A 22,344-nucleotide genomic window follows, 5' to 3' on the forward strand; every position below is an offset into this window, starting at 1 on the left:
TAGTACTGAACGTACTTTTGATCACCTGATTAATGATAATAGAGGGTCTGACTTTTTTGGGCATATGGGCCTTCGCCTTCCACATAACATTCCAGCCCATTATTTTGGGCTTGCCTTTTTTTAATTTTTTTTATTACCCTCTGATGGGGTTATACAGATATCTCCAAAAGATACAAAAAATAAATTACATCATTCAAAAATAAATCCGATCCTCTGCTCAATGGATCACGTCCATAATTCCCTTTTCTGCATGTCATCACCACTGCAATTATGTCTGCTTCATTTTATCTTCTTTTGCTTTCTGCTTTTACTTTCTGCTTTTCTTTCTGCCTCTCCACCTGGCAGACAAAAGGAATCGTGATAGAATTAATAGGAAGCTTATCTTTTGCTTTTCTTAATCTCCCCGCTCCTTGCTTTTGCTTTTTGTATTCCTTTTCTCTAAAGTGACAGCACTTGCTTTTCTTGATCTCCCCGCTTCAATAAAATTCACCCCTCTCTGACTCATCCCTCCTCCCTGGCCCTGCTCCATTTTTTGAGCATATATAATAAGCTATGACTCTTCCTCATTTTTCTTTTTTTTAGCAGGTGGCAGACATCTTTTTTTCTCTTTTCTCTTTTCTCTTTTCGTCTGGATAACCGTTTTTGAGCCTATACATGCTTCAGCAGGAAGTCCTTGCAGGCCACGCCCTACAACTTTGAAGTAAGAGCACTGTTCATGGTCCTTCCTATACTTGATGTAAAGAAGAATCACAGCAAGGCATTCGAAAACCCAAATATGGCTTGACCTGAAGATGGAGACAACATCTCAATCAGCCATTGTCCGCCACCCAAAGTGAATAGGCGAGCTCTTCACCAAAGCATTGCCAGTGGGCTTGCAATCATAGATGTGCAAGCCGTGGATGATAATATTTATAACAAATTGGATTGTGATGCATCCTCCATTAGCAATGTGAACATTGACTCCGCGACCATCAATGGTCTTAAAGCTGTTCATGATGAGCTCATGCTTCAACTGTATCACCATGTCTTGCTTGAACACAATCCAGAGAGGCTTGGTCTGGATGACAGCATGGCGAAGAGTACCAGGTTTGGGGTTAACAAGATCATCATCATTAGGGTCGGTGACAACATAGAAGCATATCCATCGCGGCCACTAATGGCATTTCTCCCAAAACGAATGCCACAGTCTGCAAGACGCTTGCGGTTTTTATGCCAGTTGGGATCACAGCGCCAACAGTCATCGATTGGATTGCCAGGTCCACATGAGAAGTAGCCCAGTTTCCTCTTCTCCGTGCTGTTACGGATACTCATGTCAACCATGGAAGCAATCTCTTCTAGGTCTTCAACTGCATGTTTATTGAATCCTTCATCATCCTCAGCCACTATGGCCGCCATTGACGAGTTGCTCGAGCTCTGCAACTCCTTTGTTCCTTCATTGCTGTTGCGAAAGATCTCGGAGACCATGGAGACCATGGCAGCTGCGAAGCAACACACGAGAAGCACCGTCACGAACGCACCGACCCATTTCTTCTTACTGTCAAACACTACCATTGCAATTCCTCTCTCTCTCTCTCTCTCTTTGACTCTCTCTGTAAGGATGAAGGAATGTGGGAGTAGAGAGAAATTAAAGACGCACACACAAATGAAGGTATAGAGAGAGAGAGGGGGGGGAGGGAGAGGTGGTTATGCGAGCTGGAGAGATCGGAATCAGCTTCATAATCCCGATGGTGGGTTTGGGCTTGGTCGAAACACCTACTTCCTTGGGCTTAGCCTTCGCATTTGCCTTTCTCTTTAGCTTCGGAACAGTACCGGTGGCGGGCTTCGAGGAAAAGAGAGAGATGGGTGGAGAGGGATATATGGGTTCTTGGGAGGTGAAGCAGAACCATATTTGAAGATTTTTGTTATTTTGATTTTTTGTCTATGATTTTGGAGCAGCTATGGGAACAGCCTGCTGAGATCTGCTGTGTTTTGGTGGGGGTTTTTGTAGATTCACGGTGGAGGTGAAAAAATGAAAGAGAACCGACACAACTTTTTGTATCGATTCCCACAAACGGCGTCAAATGTTGATGCACAAAACCGGAGGTCTTGGAACAACGTAAATCTGACCGTAAATCTGCAAGAAATGTAAATAACACAAGATGTATTGTGGTTCACCCCAATGTTTGGGCTATGTCCACACTGATATTGTATTTCTCTATTTGTGAGAGGATTGAGAGGGTGAGAGCTTTGCTCTGAATATGAGAGGGGATGTGAGGCTTATGGACTAGCAATTGGCCTAGCAATTGGCCTAAAAATTGGCCTCCTCCAATAAGGAGAGTGATGGGTCATTTTATAGAACAAGGGCTCCTCACTTATTACATATTTACCCCTTCATTTATTGCATAATTACATTTGAGTTACCCGAGTATTTATACAAGATATAAATGCGGAGACCCTAAGTATGGTACAAACATTAGTATATCGATATTGTTACACTAAGGGAGGGGGAGTTTGGCAAAGGCACACAATGGCCAGCCTAATTTGGTATCGAATTCAACATTCATAAAATTCGAACCTAACGTCTCTTACTTCTAAATGAAAAGAAATACCACCAGACCATAGTATTGAATGGCTGGAGCTCGTGTTTCTGTTAAGGCACAACACATAATACCAATTCTGAGAAAAAGTATGGTTTTTTCCATGTAATTCTTACTCTTAACAAAAGTTGTTACGGAACCAAACTCGTGTACCTCAAATTCTAGTAGCAGAGAATGACCGTTGGATTATCTTTTGATCATTTAGGTACCGTTTGGTACGCAGACGGGACGGAACGGGACGGGACGAGACATAACAGGATGGGACGGGACGGAACAGATGATGTAAATATTGAAAAAGATAAGGAGAAATTTTGTCATAAAATGTTATAAATTCGTGTTCCACGGATGTGGAACGAGTCGTTCCAGGGGGAAGAGGTGGAACGAAAAATCAGTCAAATTTCGTCCCATGGGACAACCCGTTCCACAGTTTTTAGGTGCACCAAATGTGGGACGGAACGGCTCGTCCCATTCCGTCCCGTCCCGTCCCGTCCCACATACCAAACTGTAGGTATTGGTTGTCTAAGCTGTATTGGTTGTTACAAAAAAAAAGGGAAAACAAAAAGAAAAAATAAAGGGGGAAATATCTCCCTCTCCCTTTCCCTCTCGCTCACTTTCCCTCTCCTTCCTCTCTCTCTCTCTCTGTCTGGAATTGCCTCCGACAAAAGCTCCGAAACCCTAATCTTACAATGCGTGTTCTTCTTCCCTAAGAATCTAATCCCTCTTTATTTTTCTTATAACTTTTGAGTCATTTTTTGGTGAATTTGGAGCTCCTTTTTTTTGTGTGTATAAGGCGATGGTTGAGGGGTTTGTCCGGGAGAAATTCGTAGAGCTATTATGTCGTATAGCACGCTGAGAATTGACGATGATGATTTTATCCCAGTTGGGCGGTCGTCGATCGAACGGCCTCGCCGCTCCAATTCTCTGCCGTTTGTGCCGTTGCTACTCGTCGATGGCTTCTCCCGCAAGAGCTTGTCGTACTCCGCGCTTCCTCAGGAGCCTCTCCGGCTCTCCGTTCTCAAATTGGATGGCTCTTGCTTCGGTACTCTCTCTCTCTCTTCTCGTTTCTGAAAATCTATGGTGCATTGTTGGTGGCTTGTTCGGTTGCTGAGAAAGTTTTGGAAAACTGACTAATTTTTTTGTATTTTCTCTTATGAATTACAATTTGATTCTAATCCTGGGAAGGAATTTGAAATTTTCCCGTTGCTGTTGTGCATTGCGCCTATTAATTTCTAATTTCATTTTCTAGGCACGTCTGTAATTCTCTGTCACGATGGTTAATCCCGTTGCTGCCTGCTTGGTTGCTGAGAAAATTTTAAGAATGTAGGAGGTCATTTTATGTACATTGTTCTTAAGGTTCCTTTGGTTTTGAAAGACAAATTTGCGCCCCACAAAATTTCAGGGCCAATATATGATTGATTTCATTTGATTTGATTTGATTTCTTCATATCTAATTCATTATATGTACATTGTTCTTAAGGTTCCTTTATTTGTTTTTCTGGTTGAGAATTGCATGAATCGAGATGTTTTTCTTTCTTTCCTTGTTTTTTTTTTCCGGCGAGTTGCATGAACTAAGATCTTCCCTTTCACAGATATTCAAGTTTCCATGACAGCCACTATTTTGGAATTAAAGCAGGCAGTCGAGGCCGTTTTCAGTCACATGCCACAGAAGGGACCAGGAAAAATTTCATGGTATGTTCACTTTATCCATTTAAATATTTTGGATGAGAAGCAAAAGCTGCAAAACCATATAATCACAGAAATTTATCTTTGTTAGCATTCAGATGTGAAGCTTAGCAGTTTTTATACTTTTGAGTTGGTAATTTCATTACACAACCGTATTCGTATCATTAACGATGTTCCTTGTTTAAATATGGTTCATGGAGGCCACATGTGTGGGGTCATTTCTGCTTGTGCTACGATAATCAGAAGCTACTTGTTGAAACTGATCATATCAAACTTTATGGCATCAAAGACGGTGATCAGGTATGCGGCAGATCAAATTTATCGTTTATCCAGTTGGCTACTATTATGCTTGGTTTGGTGTCCTTGAAATTGATCGTTGGTAATTTGGGTTGTTTAATTGGATTTTGCCACTCCAAGTTCACTTCCTCTATCCCGCGTCCTCCCCCATGTCTGCATGTCTTTTACTTAAGAGTCTGATAACATTGTGTTGTCTTCATGTATGTCAACTGGTGTTGTTTGGTATGTGCAGCTGCATTTTGTCCGGCATGTTTCAATCAACTACAGCATGACAAAGAGCCAATCGTCAAAGAAAGGGTTCCTTGCTTTAAAACAAAACACAACGTGAGGCTCTCCCTATTGCCATTTCTCTTTTATAAGAATTTTTAGCACAAAAAAAAAAAGAAAATACCGCAGTTCCCTACACAGATAATAGGAACCATCGTTGCCAGGCCCTGCTTCTTAACCGCGTTTCTCTGCTGGTCTTTTATTTTTCAATCGTGTTGTGTACTTGTCAATTCAATATGTGCAGGTCAATGTTGCGATCATTGAGCTTTCAAGAGGAAGACCCGACTGACATTGAGAAAGAAGAGAATGGCAAAGACGTAGAACAGAATGACGAGGTATGTTATGATTCTGATCACATCAAGAATCCAAAGTACCCGCATTGCGATGACGAAGTTTCTATCGAACACAATGAGAGCAGGCTGCCCTTCTTATTGGGAGAATGGTTTCCATACTCCAAACTGTCAGCTGTAGGAACAACATCTAAAAGAACTTGGGCGCCAAGCATAGCCAGTGGGTTGTTGCTTGGGTTTAGGAAGATATTTGTGCTTTGTTTCGAGAAACGCGATAAACGGTCTAGTCGAAGGGATACTTGGAGAACAGATTAGCGCTACAGTATGGTTTCTATCCCTACGGGCCTAAATTGATTAGATAGTATGATTAAAATTACATTAGGCCTTACACTCTACAGTCATTTGCCCGCTTATATAAATTTCATTTTCTACTGCTCCCATTCTCATCACCTGAAAAGTGTAGCTGTAAAGGTTTTGGAGCCAAGTCAATGTACATATAGGAGGGATTTTCTTTTCAAAGCTTCGTGACGAGAGAAACTTACCTGCACCAGGGATGCCGTAGTTACACAACTTAAAATCAATCACGCATTGCTATGTGTTTTTGCTTTCCCATATATAAGTGTGATTTGACTTACAATGACGCCACTGTTGAATTCCACACTGACTCCAATTTCTCCATACTTGGGATTCAAAACCTACTTGGGCCTGGACCAGGTTTGGATGATGGGCTATTTCATATTTGTGTCCAAGGTGCCAACTTTTTGGGTCCTCATGTAGGACTGTCACAGTGCCACTCATCACTCACCACAAACTCCTTCCCCCTTTTGAATCCATAAAATCCTCGTAAATGTGTGGCAAGGAATTGAGATAGCCCTCCCCAAAGATTTACCCTCACAAATTCACAACCCCTCAAATCCCCAAATCCAAAAATCCCAAAGAATTCTCAAAATCCCAAAATCCAGAGAACAGCACAGGAACCAGCAAAGTCCTCCGCCATGGCCAACATGATCATGGCTTCCTCCAAAGTCCCCATCTCCTCCTCCCCTTCTACCCCAAACCCAAAACCCAGAATCCCACTCCAAATCTCCATCCCCAAAATGCCAGCAAACCTCCCAAAGCTCACAAAGCCCCAATTGGTATCCCTATCCTCCTCCCTCTCCGCCATCGCCGCCGCCTCGCTCGCATTGGCGCCACCTTCCCTGGCGGAGGAATTCGAGAAGGCGGCCCTGTTCGACTTCGACCTGACCCTCCCCATCCAGATGGTGCAGTTCCTGCTGCTGATGGTGGCGCTGGACAAGCTCTACTACAGCCCACTGGGGAACTTCATGGACGAGAGGGACGCGGCCATCAGGGAGAAGCTGGGGAGCGTGAAGGACACGTCGGAGGAGGTGAAGCAGCTTGAGGAGCAAGGCATCGCCATCATGAGGGCGGCGAGGGCGGAGATATCGGCGGCGCTGACGAAGATGAAGAAGGAGACGCAGGGGGAGGTGGAGCAGAAGTTGGCGGAGGGGAGGAAAAAGGTGGAGGCGGAGCTGCAGGAGGCGTTGGCGAAGTTGGAGGAGCAGAAGGAGGAGACCATGAAGGCGCTTGACTCACAGATTGCCAATCTCAGTGACCAGATTGTAAAGAAGGTCCTTCCTCTCTGAGTTTCTTGGGTTTGTTTTTCGCGTAAGGTGTGAATTGGAATGGGGGCAAATGGGAAATCGGATTGCTGTGTCTATGATTATATAATTGTAATAATAATATTTGTATGTTAATTGAATGAAATTACTGTGTTTTTTCTTGTTCTGGTTTAATATTTTGTGGATGTGTAATTTGAATAACCGAGGGAAGAAAGGATTCATGGGATTTGTACAGTGTTGGAGAGGATTTTCGGTGGCCGTGAACCCGATTCATGTAAGTAGATCGGGTTGGATGTGTTAGGTGAGCAGAATAGAGCGGTGAGTGATAGAACTGTCAGCTGTGTGTTCGAATCAAAGAGAAATTCTAGAGAATGTTTTGCTACCTGAAATTTTTTTTATCGGGCGGATTCCTCCTTTTGCTCCTCAGCCTGCCGGATATTAGTAGCCTGTTGTTTCCCTCCCAAGGGCATGTTCTTACACGTTACTCACCCGTCAGCTCTACTCCTTGCACCTTTCCCATTGTCCATTTCAAGAAAGGGGTGTGCTATCTACACACCCTAAATTATTTATCACACATCATTTGTTAATTTCTATCCGTTGATCTTCTTCAATTCATTCCGATATGACGGTCGAAAATTAGAAAGATATGTAAGAAGTAAAATGGGCTTTCAAGAAATTAGTGGTAGTTTTGTTTACCTATACGCTAATTGAAATTGTTTCAAAGTGATTTTTTATGATGCTCTAGAAGACCGGGCACTTAGGGCATTTTATCATTAAACCATTGATAAAAACAAAAATTTAAGAATCTAAGAGTCTGTTTGGTATTCTACTTAAATTCAACTTTTTAAACTCAAAAACAATTTTCAAGTTTTAAGCATTAAAAACTTGTTTGGTAAGACTATTTTCAAAAACTGAACTCAAGACTAACTAAAAAATATAGTTTATTATCTAAAAACACAAAAAATGAGTTTTTAAAGTTTTACTCACCCATTTCTTTTCTCTTTCTCCTCCCATCTCACTCCAAATATATCTCTCTTTTCTTCTTTCTCTCTCCCCCTTCTCTTTTTTTTTTTTTTTTGTTTTTTACATTTTTCGTCTCTCCTCTAATCCACTTTCTTCATTCTCTTGTTCTTTTTCTCACTCCTCTTCCTCTCTATCTCCTCCGATCTTCCCACTTCTTTCTCCTTCCTCCAATCATCTCTCACTTTCTTTCCTCCTCTCTCCTCTCTCTCTCTCTCAACCCCCTTTTTATGGATCTTTTTGTCCAATTTAAGTTGTAAGATTTAAAAATTTTAAATCGCATACCAAACAAGTTTTTGAGTTTTAAAGAAAATTGTTTTCAAGAAAAATTCTTAAAAAATGTTTTAAGAAATTATAAAAAATTTCAAATAAGATACCAAACAAGCCCTAAATTTTTTTAAAAAGATTCGGAATATCCTTTACATTGGACCATCATAAAATTTTTGGTATCCCGATGCCTGTGAATACCATAGGTTTCAACATGAAAAAAATGTTATTCGTTCGGCCCAAAATAAAGCAAAGATGCATCACTGTAGGTTTCAACATTTTCTGGGCCCAAAGGAACAGGGCTTCGGTACAAGAGGAGATCTCGTACAAGAGCAATATGTACCTTTGGATTATATTGCTGCATGTGATTTGCAGACTTGCAGAATCAGCTTTCCCTTTATCTATTCACCAATGTGCGGCTGTGCACATGTCAAAATCTTATTTATTGAACATAAATAAGGCTCACAATGAGCCTAGAAATATATTTATTGCCATGACAAGCGATGAATTGCTCTGATAGATATAGTATTCTTCCTCAGGTCACTAGTCGTGATACAAATTTCATCTATTCCTTTAATGTAGACTTAGATTAAAGTAGTAATATTGAACCCGAGTTGCATCAAGTGACAAACATTAATTATTCCGCTGCTGGTGTGGAAGCCAGACTTGTGACCAGGAGAAGGCTGAAATACCTCTGTGAGTCTTCCCGACCCATGTAATAGGTGAATAACCTTGAATTGCTACCAATTGTCTTCTTTTTAAAAAAATTAAAAAAAATAAATACCCTTGGAATCACGCATGTGTAATGTGACAGATTTACCCAACAACATCACACAGTTGTGTTCAATCACAACACCAACAAGTTTTAACCATCTTGTTTTGCACGTAAACCCTAAACAATAATACAGTTACACGTATGCCACATGTATACATATGTATGGTTGCTAGTCAAATAGACAAATGGGTAAATTACATTTACAAAAATATAAAATATTTTCGTATTTATTTAATCAAATTATATTAAGGCATGGAAGAAGGAAATGAAAGTAACATTTTCACCATTATTGTCACTTCCAAAGGTTTTACCCTTGTCTCACAACTAACTTACCCATCAGTCATCACCACCGTTTATTAAAATACAAGCGGGACAGGTGTGTCCAAACGAAACAATCCAACTAACAACAATTCTTCCTCGTTTTTTATATTTTGTATCTTTTATTTTCTTGCCGTCATCTTGTTTTTGAATTCAACATCCAATAATTGAACGTGATTAGTTGCTTCTTAAACTCCTCCTCAGCTTCTTTCCCGCAAGCTCAAGATTGATTGATTGAATAACAAGATTGGTCAAAACTTCTTTTGCGTGCAGCAAAAGGCACAATCGCAATTGTTAAAATTTAATTGTGAAAATATAGTTTTTTACTTACTTATCAATCTAATTCATATAAATCAGGTTATATAATAGTTTGGATTATTAAAGACAAATCTTTGAGCAAAGTACTTACATGGAATTGGTTTCCTGCTACTTTATTATTTTAGTTTAATAATTTAGTTTTACGTGTAAATTTTTTTTACTCTAAATTAAAATATCATCTGACAATAAACTCGTTATATGTAAATTGATTTCGTGAGCAACGATGCATTGCTCTTTATATCGTTTGTTTGGAATATTACTTATAATCGAACGGGAAAAGAAAAAGGCAAAGAAAAAGGAAAAGGATAATGAAAGAGAATTAAGAGGGGGCCCAGCAGCTTCACCGATTCTAGCCCAACTAGGACTTGAACTAGTTCTCATTTCGTTTGTTGTATATACTATTATTACTCTCTCTCTCTCTCTCTCTCTCTCCTCCCTCTCTCTTTCATTCTCTCTGAAGCTCTCTCAGATTCCAGACCTCTCTCTCTCAGACTGAGTGGTGTGTTACGTATGTAAAGTTCACTCTAAATTCGTCGAAATATCAAACTCATCGGAGCTCATCACCAAGTTTCAGTGAGTATTTATTAATCTCCATTAATTCTTCTTTTTCTTTTTCCTTTTTTGGATTTATGGTATTCTTTTTAGCTTTTAGTCTCTGTTTGTTCCGTTGAAATTTTTTCATTGTGCTATATGGCTCTTGTTTGATTAGTTTGTCATGGGAATGATCAAATCGGTGGAACCCAATTAACTTTTGCGTTAATGGGTTACCAAAAAATTGTGAAAGGTGAATCGGTGGAGTTAAATTTTCCCAGTAACCAAACAGAGTCGGTCTGGTTTCTGGGAAAATTGAAGAATCTGAAGGGAGATAAAGTTTGATGCTTTTTTGGGTCAAAAGAACAGATGAAGGAAGACAACTGATTAATGCTTAGTTATGAAGTGTGAGGATTTTAGCTCTCTGGGTTTTCTGGTTAAGAAAATCCTAAATACAACGTCTGTGATCATATTTTTTATGCATCCCATTTCCATTGATTTCTTCAGCGTTTGAATTGCTTTGTATGTGCAACTATTGCGTGTATTTTCGTTCGCAGTCGGTTCACTTGTAGTCCCTTTGAGCATGAGTCCTCTATCGATGTAGGCTAGATGAAGAAAGAAGGAAGGGGACCTGATATAGTCCCAAATAATTTGATTAACATACGCTTTTAGTTTGCAATATCTGAGTGTGCTACTTCGCCCTTGGTTCAGTGAATCAGTGGCATAGCTCTGTTTACAAAAACTATCTGCTGTCTTGCGATGAGAAGATCATAGGAGTTTTTGTGTATTTATGTATTTATATGATTTTGTGTTAATTTTTTTTTGTGATGGTGGCGTCCATGCAATATTTTGCATTGTCTTCAGGTCGAGAAATGGCTAAACAAGTTGTTGCTAACCAACCGTCAGCTTCATTTGAGTACGAGCTTTTAGATCGTGATTCTGATGGCCTGAGAACTATTGGAGCCTTTTCAGAACAGACAAGTCCTTGGATTGAACCTGTAAAATTGAAACTTAGACACAGAATTGGGAGGGGACCCTTTGGTGATGTTTGGTTAGCAACCCATCATCAGTCAACAGAAGATTATGATGAGTATCATGAGGTGGCTATCAAGATGTTCCATTCAATCAAAGAAGACAACATGAGGGCTGTGTTGGATAAACTGGCTGATATTTTTCACAAATGTCAAGGAGTTGGCGGTGTTTGTTGGCTATATGGAACTTCAATCATCAGTGGAAAGGTGAGACACTTTTATGTATTTCATGCACTATAAGGAGATTTCGGTCCTGCCTGTATGATTTCTAGCTTGCTAAAAGCAATTTGGGTTTGTGCACTCAGATATGCATCATCATGAGATTATATGAGGGATCCGTTGGTGACAAAATGGCACAACTCAGAGGAGGGAAGCTCTCACTTCCTGATGTTTTGAGGTTAGTTGGGTCCTGATTAGACCATTAGCAATGCTTAAGTTTATTATTTCCCAAAGATTTTGGTGCTCGATTTTTACTTGTGCTATTGGTTACAGGTATGGGATTGGTTTGGCTGCGGGGATTCTTGAACTACACTCCAAAGGCATCTTGGTTCTTAATCTTAAACCTTCTAATGTTCTTCTGAATGAAAAGGACCAAGCAATTCTTGGTGATTTTGGTATTCCTTATCTATTGCTTGGCGTACCATTGATAAGCTCAGATATGACTCGGAGGATTGGAACCCCAAACTACATGGCACCTGAACAATGGCAACCAGAAGTAAGAGGTCCAATATCTTTTGAGACCGACTCGTGGGGTTTTGGGTGCAGCATTGTGGAAATGTTGACCGGTGTCCGTCCTTGGGGCGGAAAATCTGTTGATGAAATATCTTATTTAGTTGTTGGAAAGCAAGAAAAACCAGACATACCAAGTGGCCTTCCTCCTGCAATAGAGAATATTCTTCTTGGTTGCTTTGAGTACGATTTGAGGAGTCGCCCTTTAATAACGAACATATTGACTTTATTCAAAAGGTATGGTTCCTCTACTATGTTTATAATTTTGTTCTGAGTCTTTGAGAAGAGGAGTTCTTTTCATATAATAATGTCATTCTTCTTACTAACCCAAATAAGAATTAATGCATAGGAAGCAGGTCACTTCATTATGTCTAGTGTAGGATCAATACTTCTGTAAACTTAGACCCCTTTTCTCAGTATAAGCAATCTTTTAGGTCCACCATAAACAGCATCGTCATCTAGAGAATACGCTTGCATTTTACAAAGTACAAACAAAATCTTGATGGTTCTTGTGGCAAGTCAGATTAAACTATGCAAGCTTTTTGATATTGAAAACTTTATAAGCCCAGCATGGTCCACCACCAATATCACCGATATTGTCCCCACTTAATCATCTAGCGTCAGGTGTGGGGTTTTATCAAATGGCCTCGGTGATATTAGGGGTGAAATCTCCAATATATTAATTGCATTTTTTTTTTGGTCATATGCCTGATCTGGAATCCTATTCTCCGATAGATATTATTGCTTAATTTAAGTAATTATCATGTGATTATTACGTGGTTGTGGAAGCAATTTTACCTTATGAACTACTTACTGTAGTTGTATAGGAAGTAAAAATTGGATAGAAAATAAAAACATTTTACAATGATATTTTCCGACTGAAGTCAACATTTCATTTTCCATAATTGATATGAGAAGTTGCATGTCGGGTTATCTCTGCTTAGTTGTGTTTTGAAGAAACCATTGCATAAAGAAAAGTTCTGTTCGCCACTTTTACATATTTGATATTAACTGCTACCACACTAGCAGCTTGCAGAGTACAATCTCCAGTGATGGAGACTGGACGGGTCTTGGGATAAGAACAATCAAGGAAAAATCGAGTAGCATTGGCTACACTGAGTGGTTCCTTTCAAAGGATCAACTGCAAGTGGGTGACACGGTGCGTTCCAGAAAGCCACCAAACTGCTGCAAGCCTGAAAACATGCATATTCCAGAAGGCACAGTAGTGGGTGTCGAACATGATGCAGATCAACATGGGTTTGATTTGGTGAGAGTCCATGGCATCCATGACCCACTGAGGGTTCATGTTTCGACTCTGGAGCGGGTCACTTTTGGCTTGGCAGCTGGTGATTGGGTACGCTTGAAGAAAGAAGACAAGAAACACTCACCAGTAGGTATTCTTCATTCCATCAATCGTGATGGTAATGTAGCTGTTGGATTTATAGGGTTGGAAACTCTCTGGAAGGGAAATTCTTCAGAGTTTCAGATGGCAGAGTCCTACTGTGTGGGTCAGTTTGTCAAGCTGAAAGCTAATGTATTGAGCCCTCGATTTGAATGGCCCCGTAAGAGGAAAGGGACATGGGCCACCGGGAAAATAACGTGGATCCTACCAAATGGGTGCCTTGTTGTCAAGTTCCCGGGAATGCTGACCTTTGGGGAAGAGAACTCAACCTTTGTAGCTGATCCTGCTGAAGTGGAATTGGTTACGTTTGATACATGTCCAGGAATAGTGAAGAAGTACCAACATCTTGAGGATTTTCATTGGGCAGTGAGGCCACTTCTGGTTGCATTGGGCATATTTACAGCCATGAAGCTAGGCATTTTTGTTGGAACAAAGGCGGGGGGGTCCAGGGTGAAGAAGCAACAGAGCGGTGCTACTCCGAATGAGATTCAGCATACCGATGGTCAGAATTCTGGAAACCCGGCGTGGATTCCTCCTAATATGAAAAATATCCTTTTCAGAGAAGGTGTTACCACCGGTCCTGCTCGGTAGTTTCATGCACAGTTCATCTGCCCAGAACTAATTTTAAGTTCAACCATACATATATGCTGCAACTAGTTTGTTGGGTATCACTAGGGCATTTTACTGTTTAACTTAAGCTGGAGAACAGCGTTACAAACCGGACCACTGTCGAATTTAGGGGCAAACATATTCGCTCTCTATGTATATATAAATGTATATATGTTAAACTAATTTGTGTTGATCATCTCTACTGTATTTTAATATTATCTTGGAAGCTTATATCCATAATTTTATGGAGATTATTTCCGGGAAACTGGTGAAGGACAACCTGACAATCGCGCCTGAGAGATTCTTTCTTGCAATTGGGACGTAGCTTTGGGTGGCTTTAGTGGCATCACCGTCTCAAGGTGTTTGTTATGGGAATTGGATCCTCTCCTGAGCACAAGCTCAGGAACCTGCTGACTAGCGCACGTGGGTTATTGGAGTTTGATCTAACGGCTACAATTATTATAACTTTTAAAGGAACCTTCTGCTCCTGTTTGTAGCCGCTGTATCAAAATCCAACGGTCCACGTGCGCTGGGCATGAGGCTCCTGAGCTTGTGCTCAAGAGAGAATCCAATTCCGTTTGTTATGTGTCCAAAAGTGCATTGCCTATCTAATAGATGCTTGGCATGTGGTTTTTGCTTGCAATGAGAGTTTTACTTTAACACGCATGTCACTCTTTGTTCTCTTCACTCATTAATTGAGAAACAAAACATAAAGCACATGTAACCATGAGACTTTCAATTATCTTAGGTCTCACTCTTTTAATGTTCTCCACGAAATTTCCATGTGAAACTAACTTCAAGTACAAGAAAATCAAGTTGTGGCACAACGGAATCGAATATAAACAAAGAAAATAGGAATATCTGTTGATCTTTTATCTTATAAGTACATTATTTTTATCCAAACTTAGTTACACCCTGGTCTAACGAGGAGAAAGGACTTACATGGCACATATATACCGCCACGATATCGTTCCTGCGACATTTGTAAGATTCTTTGCCATATATCCTTGTTTCTTTGGCATGGGACATAACGTGACAGTGTAGCCATGTTTTGTAGGTTGTTCTCCTGCATATGTCAAACTGCAGTTGAAAGAAGCCAAGCGGTGTCCAACGAAAGGATGTGAAAACAGATAAAAAGATTAAAGTACACAACATTAACGAACTAAAAACACCATTAATCATTTATGAATCACACATTGTACAACGTTTATATTGGTTTGGCATCTGCATATTAGATGCCTTATGGTGAGTGCTGCAGACGATTACTGCACCAAATCTAGGAAAATAGATCAGTGGCATATCTGTACACGATATAAGCTCACCAGCTCATAAATTACCCCTACTGACCTGCAGCAGGCCCTGCACTTACAACACCAGCCTCTTTCACAAGCTTATCAGTCAAAGCCGAAATCCGGGCAACTTCCGCTGTCACCTCAGTTAAACATTCATTGTTCTCCACCATGCTTATGCTAGGATCGTAACCATTTGGAAAGAATATACTTCCATCGGCCTCAATGCTCAGGCTGGCATTTCGTAAAAGTTCCCCACTCATTTCTGTAAGTTTGTGGAGTGCACCGGTCGCAGCTTCAACTTCTAGTTGGGCTGCCTCAAGTTGAAGCTTCTCGATTGCCAAGTCTCCAATGGTCTTCTCCCCCAGTCTCTCTTGCGCCAATGCATATAGCTTTCTCAGATCATTAGCGTCTTCTGCCTCTTCTTTCAATTGCTTTACTTCTTTTTCTTTTGTTTCGAGTCTCCCGATAACCATCTTAAGCTCCTCGTCTTTGAGCGTGAGGTCCCTCTGAGAAGCTAGAACTTCCATTTCTTTTATTCTTAAGCTGTCCCTTGCTGATTCAAGCTCAGTTTGAAGATGTTTTATTTGCAACCCGAAACCATCAGCTGGTTTCTCCCATAGTTGCGGCAGTAACTCGTGGCTCATGTCATCAAGCGACTCATCATCCTTGATGGATATAACCAACTTGTTAGTGAGTTCCACAATCCGTTCTACCACAGTTTCAGCTTCTGAATATTTGAGCTTCGTATCGTTCAACTCATTTTGCATCATGTTTACATGTTCGTCTTTCTCCTTGAGCAGAGTAGTTGCTTGAATAAGCTGGTCCTCTTTACTGTTCAGTAGCATCTTGAGCTCTGCAACTTCATTATTTACTTCCTCAAGCTTATTCCTTGCATTCAAAAGTTCCGAATCCTTCTCATCCAAAATAACCTGTAAGGTATCCCGCTCAGATTTCAAATGCTGAATTGCGATCTTAGCCTGCACCATTTCCGACTCCTTATCCTGCAGAAGATTGCGCATTTTCCCAAATTCAGCGTTTTTCTTGTCTAGCTTATTTTGGAGAGAAGAAATCCCATTGATAGCCTGATGCAAAGAGTACCTCTCTTTCTTCAACAGCTCCTGTAAATCTTCCATAAGCTCCTTTTCCATGGATAAGTCACGTTCAAGTGCATTCTTTTGAGCCTCTGCAACCCTAAGCTTTGATCTTTCACTCTGTAATTCTATTTGGGCATCTTTCAGAGTTGTTAAGTAAGACGTAATGCTTCCCTTCTGTTCTTCAAGTTCTTCCCATTGGTTTTCCAAAAGCTTCCCTTGATCTTCCATTTTCTGTCTAGAAGATGCCAGAGATTTCTGAGATGAAACCAACTCTGACCTCACGTCAGCAAGAACCTTCTTCACTCTTCTGAAATCCTCTAAAGTTTCATTAGTTTCTCGTGCGTGTCTGGATGCTTCCTCTGATAATTTATTAAGTTCTTCCTGTGCCAATAACCACTCCATTGTCCGCTTCTCCAATTTGTCCTCCGCAACTTTTAGTTTCTCCGCTTCATTCTTCCTCTGCATTTGAAAAACTTCCAATTCTGCTTCTTTCTCCTGCAGAGATTTCCGGAGTCCTTGAATCTCAACTTCTTGTTTTTTGACAACTTCATTGGCTTCATTCAGCAGGTGAGCCTTGGATTCAAGTTCAGACTTGGACTTAGCAGCTTCTTCACTCTTTTTCAGCAATTCATTTCTCATTTGTTCCAATTCCTCTTCTTTCAAAGAAAGTGCCGACTGTGCAGCCGCATTTTCCTGATCTCTCTCTCTAAGCCGAAGCTTTAGGTCCTCTATATGCCAGGCCTGAGAAGATAGGCGAAGATTAGCCTGCTTCAATTCCTCCCCTATTTTTTCATACCTGCAAGAAGCTGCAGCAATTTCTTTCTCCCGTTGCTCCAGCTCCTCCTTTGTGCGGTGCAATGCACAGTGCTCAAAGAAAACTTTTCTTTCGGCATCCTGCAAATCTTCTTCCTTCTTCTTCAGTGCTGCCAATGCAGCGTGAAGATCAGACTCAAGGATTTCAAGGTTAAATCCTAGCTGGACATCCTGAGGATGACGAGAATTTCTGTTCATCTGCTCTTCCAGTTTCTGTGTCTGTGCAAACAACCTCTCGAGAAGAATCCTTGCAGGTTCAGAAGCTCCATTGTCACTAATGCTCGACTTCCTGTTATTCAAGACTGATCGAACAACCCTCAAGGAAGAGCCTTTCCCTTCCGTGGTAGCTCTAAAAGCTACTTTGTTCTGCTTTGTGCTAAATCTAAGCGAGCACAACTGCAGAAATGTTGTACCCATATATGTAAATACTTGTTCGATTAGAAACCAAAGCCAAAATTACAAGCATCATTTACAATCAAAATTCGTAAATGATTGTTATTATCGGTTGGACGAAAAATCATGTACAATGAAATGGCCAAAATCGAAATCAAACAGCATGGCAATGCAACAAATCCCAAAGCAAAATTAGACCCAAGCGACAAAATCACATAAAATCCTAAATAATTCGACTTTATCCACATTAACATCAATCCCTGCAATCTTACAATTCTGCAAAATGCTACCAGATTTCAACATATTTCACCTCAATGCCCTAAAAATAATATCTGAAACACAACTTATAAACCCTATATTATCACATTCATTGTATTTGTATCTAATTAACAGCATACGACTAGTCAGCTTACACAGTATTCTCCCCCTAATTTCCCTACCTTCTTCTATTTTCTCGGAAACCAAACACAAGATGCAGCAGTTATTCAAACCTAGAGAGAGAGAGAGAGAGAGAGAGAGAGAGAGAGAGAAAGTACCTTGCAGTAGGGTTGAGAAGAGGAGGTCCGGAGATTGGAGCGAGCGGCGGCGGCAGAGAAGGCCATGGATATTCAACTGCCGAGCACATCAGGGCTCCGCCATCACCGTTGGAACCATTTCCGATCTCCTCAGAACTCGATAATTCAAAATTTCAGACAAAAAAATCGATCGGAGAATCTAAGAAGGAAGAAGAAGATGGGGGTGAAGCTTCTGCAGAGCGAAACAGAAGGCCATGGGCGCACGATAGCATATGAGACCAAGGTCACCATCCTTCTACTTTAGCATCGCCGACTCTTGGGGGGCTTTTGGATAGATAGAGTCAATCTTACGTGTAAGCGACGTCGTGTTGGACCCTGTGGTTGCCCGCCATTTGGCAATAGGAGCGGTAGTCCGTGTGTGGTCCCCCCAAATGGATAGGTCGTGGAAGCGCGACGGCGTGACGCGTGTGATGAATTGGAACCATGAGTGATGTGCACGAGTCGCATGACATATAAAGCGAAAAGGTTTTGGATGGAATACCGACTTAATTAAAAGATTGGATAAAGAGGCTTGAAGAGTCAAATCCCGGCCCAACCTTTAATCTAGGTCTAATCCATTGGGCCTGTTAGGTTGATGGGTAAGGCTTGAGTTAAGGTTCAAAGCCTCAGCCCGATTTGGCCCGGCTTGTCTAATGCTCCCCTAATCTATGCTATTGATTCAAGGGTCACTAAAAAGTTTAGGCCTAATCGGATAAATGGTCCATGTGGTCATAAGGTATTCGGATGATAGTTCCTGTGGTAAAAAAAATCTGATTTAAACCCCTATGGTCACAGTCTGTTAGGATTTAAACCCTTCTGTCATTCCTCCATTAGGTTTAGGTTGGCCAAATCGGATAAATGGTCCCCGTGGTCATAAAGAATTTGGAAGATAGCCCCTGTGGTAGAAAAAAATCGGATTTAAATAATTTTTAATTCATTTCTTCTTTTTTAAAAAAAATATGTAAATTAATTATTTAAATAAAAGATATATATCTATATATATAAAGTTAGCACCCTAAAATGGTGAAACATTCAAAATACCATAAATTGTCCTTTAAGAATTTCATAAATTACAATTGAACCAAAAGAAGCTAAAGTATTTAACCATATTTTTATTTTGAATGAATTTAATATTTAAAATTATAAAAAAAAAAAAAACAAAACCTCCCACATTAGTGGGTGGTTTCACGTTTTAAATTCATTTCTTCTTCTTCTTTTTTTAAATAATTTTTTTAAAATATGTAAATTAATTATTTAAATAAAAGATATATAAAAATGTCAATTGTCACACGTGTATGCGTGTGGCAAGAGGCTAGTAAAGAATTAATTAATTTGTTGGATATTCGGAAATCAAAAACTCGTTAATTTTATAAAGGCATTTTGAATTATTTGATTTATTAGATCTTGAATTTTAATGAATAATGTGATTTATTAGTTCCACCTCGTTCTGTCGCGTCTCCTCAGAGAAACTCTGCTCCACCTATAAGCTTAGCGGAGAAATGACAGAACTTCTAGTTTCGGGTATAAATCCTAACAAACTTAGACCACAAAGGTTTAAATCTAATTTTTTTTTTACCACAAAGACTATCTTTCGAATACGTTATGACCACGTGGACCATTTATCCAATTTTGCCAACCTAAACCTAATGGAGGAATGACAGAAGGGCATAAATCCTAACAGACTTAGACCACAATGGTTTAAATCCTAACAGACTGTGACCACATAGGTTTAAATCCAAATTTTTTTACCACAGGGGCTATCATCCGAATACCTTATGACCACGATGACCATTTATCCGATTAGGCCAAAAGTTTATATATATATATATATATATATATATATATATATAAAGAGGACAGTTGGTGTCAAGTCATAATTATCCAATCTTCTGGCCCCAAAGAGGCTATGAGGAATTTCACCCTGCCACTGTCAAGCACACTCACTAGCTCGAAGCATCAAACCTGAGTCCCACATTTTTTTGTTTATTTGGGAGCCGCAGGCCACGCCCTTACCATTGGGCCATTTGCTGAAATCATTTTTTGTTTTAAACCTACCTATGTTATACTAGACTCTCTACATGCACTCACTCATGTGTGTAAGATTTGTTCTTTATATATATATCAAATATGTATTTTATTTACGAGAATGTCTATGAAGGGATAACTGTGAACACGAAAATTTCCTAAAACGAAAGAGACAAGAACAACGTGTACAAAATAATATTTGTATTTGATGGTTTTGGGTTACAATCTCTCTCAAATTTGATCCTCTGATTCGATCTCCGTAAGGTGTTGATTTGTGGATATTTCATTGATCCAAGGGCCGTCGAAGCTTGATTTTGAATGAACTGTTGGAAGTTTCTTCAAGGGCCGTGGGCTTGATCTTTGAAGGTGGATTTGAGCGAATATTCAAGGAGCCGTTGGGGCTTGATCTTGAGGATGAGTGTTTCTTCAAGGGCCGTTGAGGCTTGATCTTAAATAACGGTTGGATGTGTGGATTTGTCGACGTTGTTGATCCAAAGGGCCGTTGGGGCTTGATCTTAAGATGAACGGATGATGAACGATGAACGAAGAACGAAGAGAGCTTTCTTGATTCTTCGGGAACCTGGATGCTTGAGAGCTTCAGAGCTTCAAGAATTTTGCCTAATGATTTTGGTCCCCTCAAATGAATGAAATTGACTTCTATTTATAGAATTTTCCAAAGCCTAATTTTGAATATAATATCCTAGATGAAATAAGTCGTTTCTGCTAGGCGTTGACACGTGTCCTGTTTGATGATTTTTCCAACTTATTTCGACTTTTTGTTTAGACACTAAAATTTATGTAATACATGAGCGTTGAAACTTTGATTTATCGGTCAACATTTATTTACCGAAATTTCGATGTCTACAATAACTTCGACAAATGTGGTGGCGGTTTGAACCCACATTTATATATGTATTTAATATGTTTTTGTTGTTCGGATAAAAAATATATTATAAACTCCTCAAAACTTTGAATATCTTGTAGGTGAGATAGTTAGAAAATCTCCAGTTATGCCCTCTATTTTATACATCAAAGTTTTAATTAATCTATCAAAAAGTTATTCTATGACCTCTGTAAGTTGTACTCCAACCATACCACCCTACTTTAGAGCCATAATGACCATGAGACAATAATTAGCCAATAGAAATTAATTAATTATTTAAAATAATATTGAAACAGTAAGCATCAGTTATAGAGAGCCACTAGAAGCTCATTTCTCACTCCCTGTATTTAGGATCTCTTAAGATGAATCTCTGTGGATACAGAACATGACTGGAGTTTATTTATTTATTTTTAATCCTTTTCTTAATTTTAGTTAGGAGCTCATTAGTTTAAGGGCTATTTTTGCTTGAAACTAGAGATTTGTTTATCCAAAATCAAGTACAAAGAGGATAATAATTTACTATTAAAAATGAAAACCATCACCAATAATAAGTCTAGAATTACGTTGGACAATTCGTAGACCCCAAAAATCTCTTGAAGAATAATATTAGAGCAAAGCATTAAAGACTCATTTAATTTGATAGGAGACTTGTCCAAACTTCATGTCCTCAACTTTTCCAAGGGCAAATGACTTTCTTAATCTCTCATTGTCGTAATCAAGATGGCTAATAATTTAGGAGGCAAGTAGAAGCTCCAAAACACACTTGATTGGTGAAGGGTGATCACATGTATCAACAAACCCAAACCCACAAATCTTCCACTTCGTACATGGAGATCGAGCTAAATGGATAAATCACACTAATAATTAACAAATCCACGAGCTAATCTCCCTTTTTTGTCCTCAGTCCTCAATAGTTAATAAAGATTAAACTATTCCCTAATAAAATAGACACCTTTTCCTAAAACGTACTCAAAGATGTAGCGAAAAAAGTAAAAAAGAATATATTAAGATGCTGTGGACAAACCCATATATTTCGTTGCCGCAGAAGGAAAGGATAATTATAAACAAACGAAAAGGGATTTGTTTGATGTGATATCTAAACAAGAAACGATCATTGTTTTTTGTTAGCTATGAGTCTAGGACTAGGTGTGTGATGTGACTTACTCAAGTAGCTGATTATTAATTTTTGAATCTGCTTAGTGGATGATCATATAGGTCTCATTTCGTATCTAGGATTAAATTAGATTCGATAATTTATTGTGTTCGAGGATATACTCAAGTTAAAAGTGAATGCTTTTTGCATATTGAAGGAATTAGGAGGGGACGAAACACATGAATGGCAACAAGGGTTGGTTTAGTTGGTAAGGTTCCTATTTTGTGTGTCGGTCCTTTAAAGTTTGAGTCTCGTTGTCAGCAATCCTTATTAGTGCGCAATCTGTAAATTTTACGTAAATCCATATTAGTGGCAGATGTCAGTTAGATGTTATGCGTAAGTTCATCCACCTCAATATTATGGGTATGGCCTAGAATAACTAATCTCCTCTAAACTTTCAAA

At 39.6% G+C, this 22,344-nt stretch overlaps 4 protein-coding genes and 1 pseudogene across 4 annotated transcripts; 3 read left to right on the forward strand and 2 right to left on the reverse strand.

The window, feature by feature from the left end:
- Positions 1-550: 550 nt before the first annotated feature.
- Positions 551-1,551, reverse strand: LOC103400256 (probable pectate lyase 1; annotated as a pseudogene).
- Positions 1,552-3,114: 1,563 nt separating this feature from the next.
- Positions 3,115-6,896, forward strand: LOC103400255 (uncharacterized). The gene is made up of 5 exons (XM_017323232.3): positions 3,115-3,615; positions 4,166-4,265; positions 4,460-4,559; positions 4,789-4,880; positions 5,068-6,896. The coding sequence occupies exons 1-5, from the start codon at positions 3,411-3,413 to the stop codon at positions 5,426-5,428; spliced, it is 858 nt and encodes a 285-aa protein (XP_017178721.3). The 5' UTR covers positions 3,115-3,410; the 3' UTR covers positions 5,429-6,896.
- On the forward strand, positions 5,132-6,896 carry LOC108169624 (ATP synthase subunit b', chloroplastic). The gene has a single exon (XM_017323233.3). It carries the CDS (start codon positions 6,109-6,111, stop codon positions 6,757-6,759), a length of 651 nt encoding a protein of 216 aa, XP_017178722.1. The 5' UTR covers positions 5,132-6,108; the 3' UTR covers positions 6,760-6,896.
- Positions 6,897-9,865: 2,969 nt separating this feature from the next.
- Positions 9,866-13,931, forward strand: LOC103456212 (protein KINASE OF THE OUTER CHLOROPLAST MEMBRANE 1). Its single transcript, XM_008395878.4, has 5 exons — positions 9,866-10,006; positions 10,829-11,202; positions 11,301-11,392; positions 11,488-11,961; positions 12,754-13,931. Exons 2-5 carry the CDS (start codon positions 10,837-10,839, stop codon positions 13,715-13,717), a joined length of 1,896 nt encoding a protein of 631 aa, XP_008394100.3. The 5' UTR covers positions 9,866-10,006; positions 10,829-10,836; the 3' UTR covers positions 13,718-13,931.
- A 958-nt stretch (positions 13,932-14,889) lies between these two features.
- Positions 14,890-18,628, reverse strand: LOC103456211 (uncharacterized). The gene is made up of 2 exons (XM_008395877.4): positions 17,864-18,628; positions 14,890-17,330 (listed from the first exon to the last, which is right to left on the reverse strand). The coding sequence occupies exons 1-2, from the start codon at positions 17,927-17,929 to the stop codon at positions 15,075-15,077; spliced, it is 2,322 nt and encodes a 773-aa protein (XP_008394099.3). The 5' UTR covers positions 17,930-18,628; the 3' UTR covers positions 14,890-15,074.
- Positions 18,629-22,344: the final 3,716 nt, after the last annotated feature.

Source organism: Malus domestica, chromosome 15, assembly GCF_042453785.1.
Source record: "Malus domestica chromosome 15, GDT2T_hap1".
NCBI lineage: Eukaryota > Viridiplantae > Streptophyta > Magnoliopsida > Rosales > Rosaceae > Malus > Malus domestica.

What these genes read in the sequence shown, in the direction of transcription:
- LOC103400255 (XM_017323232.3), top strand. Translation starts at nt 3,411, where the DNA reads ATGTCGTATAGCACGCTGAGAATTGACGATGATGATTTTATCCCAGTT. An exon ending in GCATCAAAGACGGTGATCAG is followed by an intron (nt 4,560 to 4,788) that starts GTATGCGGCAGA and finishes TGGTATGTGCAG; the next exon opens with CTGCATTTTGTCCGGCATGT. An exon ending in GCTTTAAAACAAAACACAAC is followed by an intron (nt 4,881 to 5,067) that starts GTGAGGCTCTCC and finishes CAATATGTGCAG; the next exon opens with GTCAATGTTGCGATCATTGA.
- LOC103456212 (XM_008395878.4), top strand. Translation starts at nt 10,837, where the DNA reads ATGGCTAAACAAGTTGTTGCTAACCAACCGTCAGCTTCATTTGAGTAC. An exon ending in TCACTTCCTGATGTTTTGAG is followed by an intron (nt 11,393 to 11,487) that starts GTTAGTTGGGTC and finishes TATTGGTTACAG; the next exon opens with GTATGGGATTGGTTTGGCTG. An exon ending in ATATTGACTTTATTCAAAAG is followed by an intron (nt 11,962 to 12,753) that starts GTATGGTTCCTC and finishes CCACACTAGCAG; the next exon opens with CTTGCAGAGTACAATCTCCA.
- LOC103456211 (XM_008395877.4), bottom strand. Translation starts at nt 17,929, where the DNA reads ATGGCCTTCTCTGCCGCCGCCGCTCGCTCCAATCTCCGGACCTCCTCT. An exon ending in CTTCTCAACCCTACTGCAAG is followed by an intron (nt 17,331 to 17,863) that starts GTACTTTCTCTC and finishes ACATTTCTGCAG; the next exon opens with TTGTGCTCGCTTAGATTTAG.
- LOC108169624 (XM_017323233.3), top strand. Translation starts at nt 6,109, where the DNA reads ATGGCCAACATGATCATGGCTTCCTCCAAAGTCCCCATCTCCTCCTCC.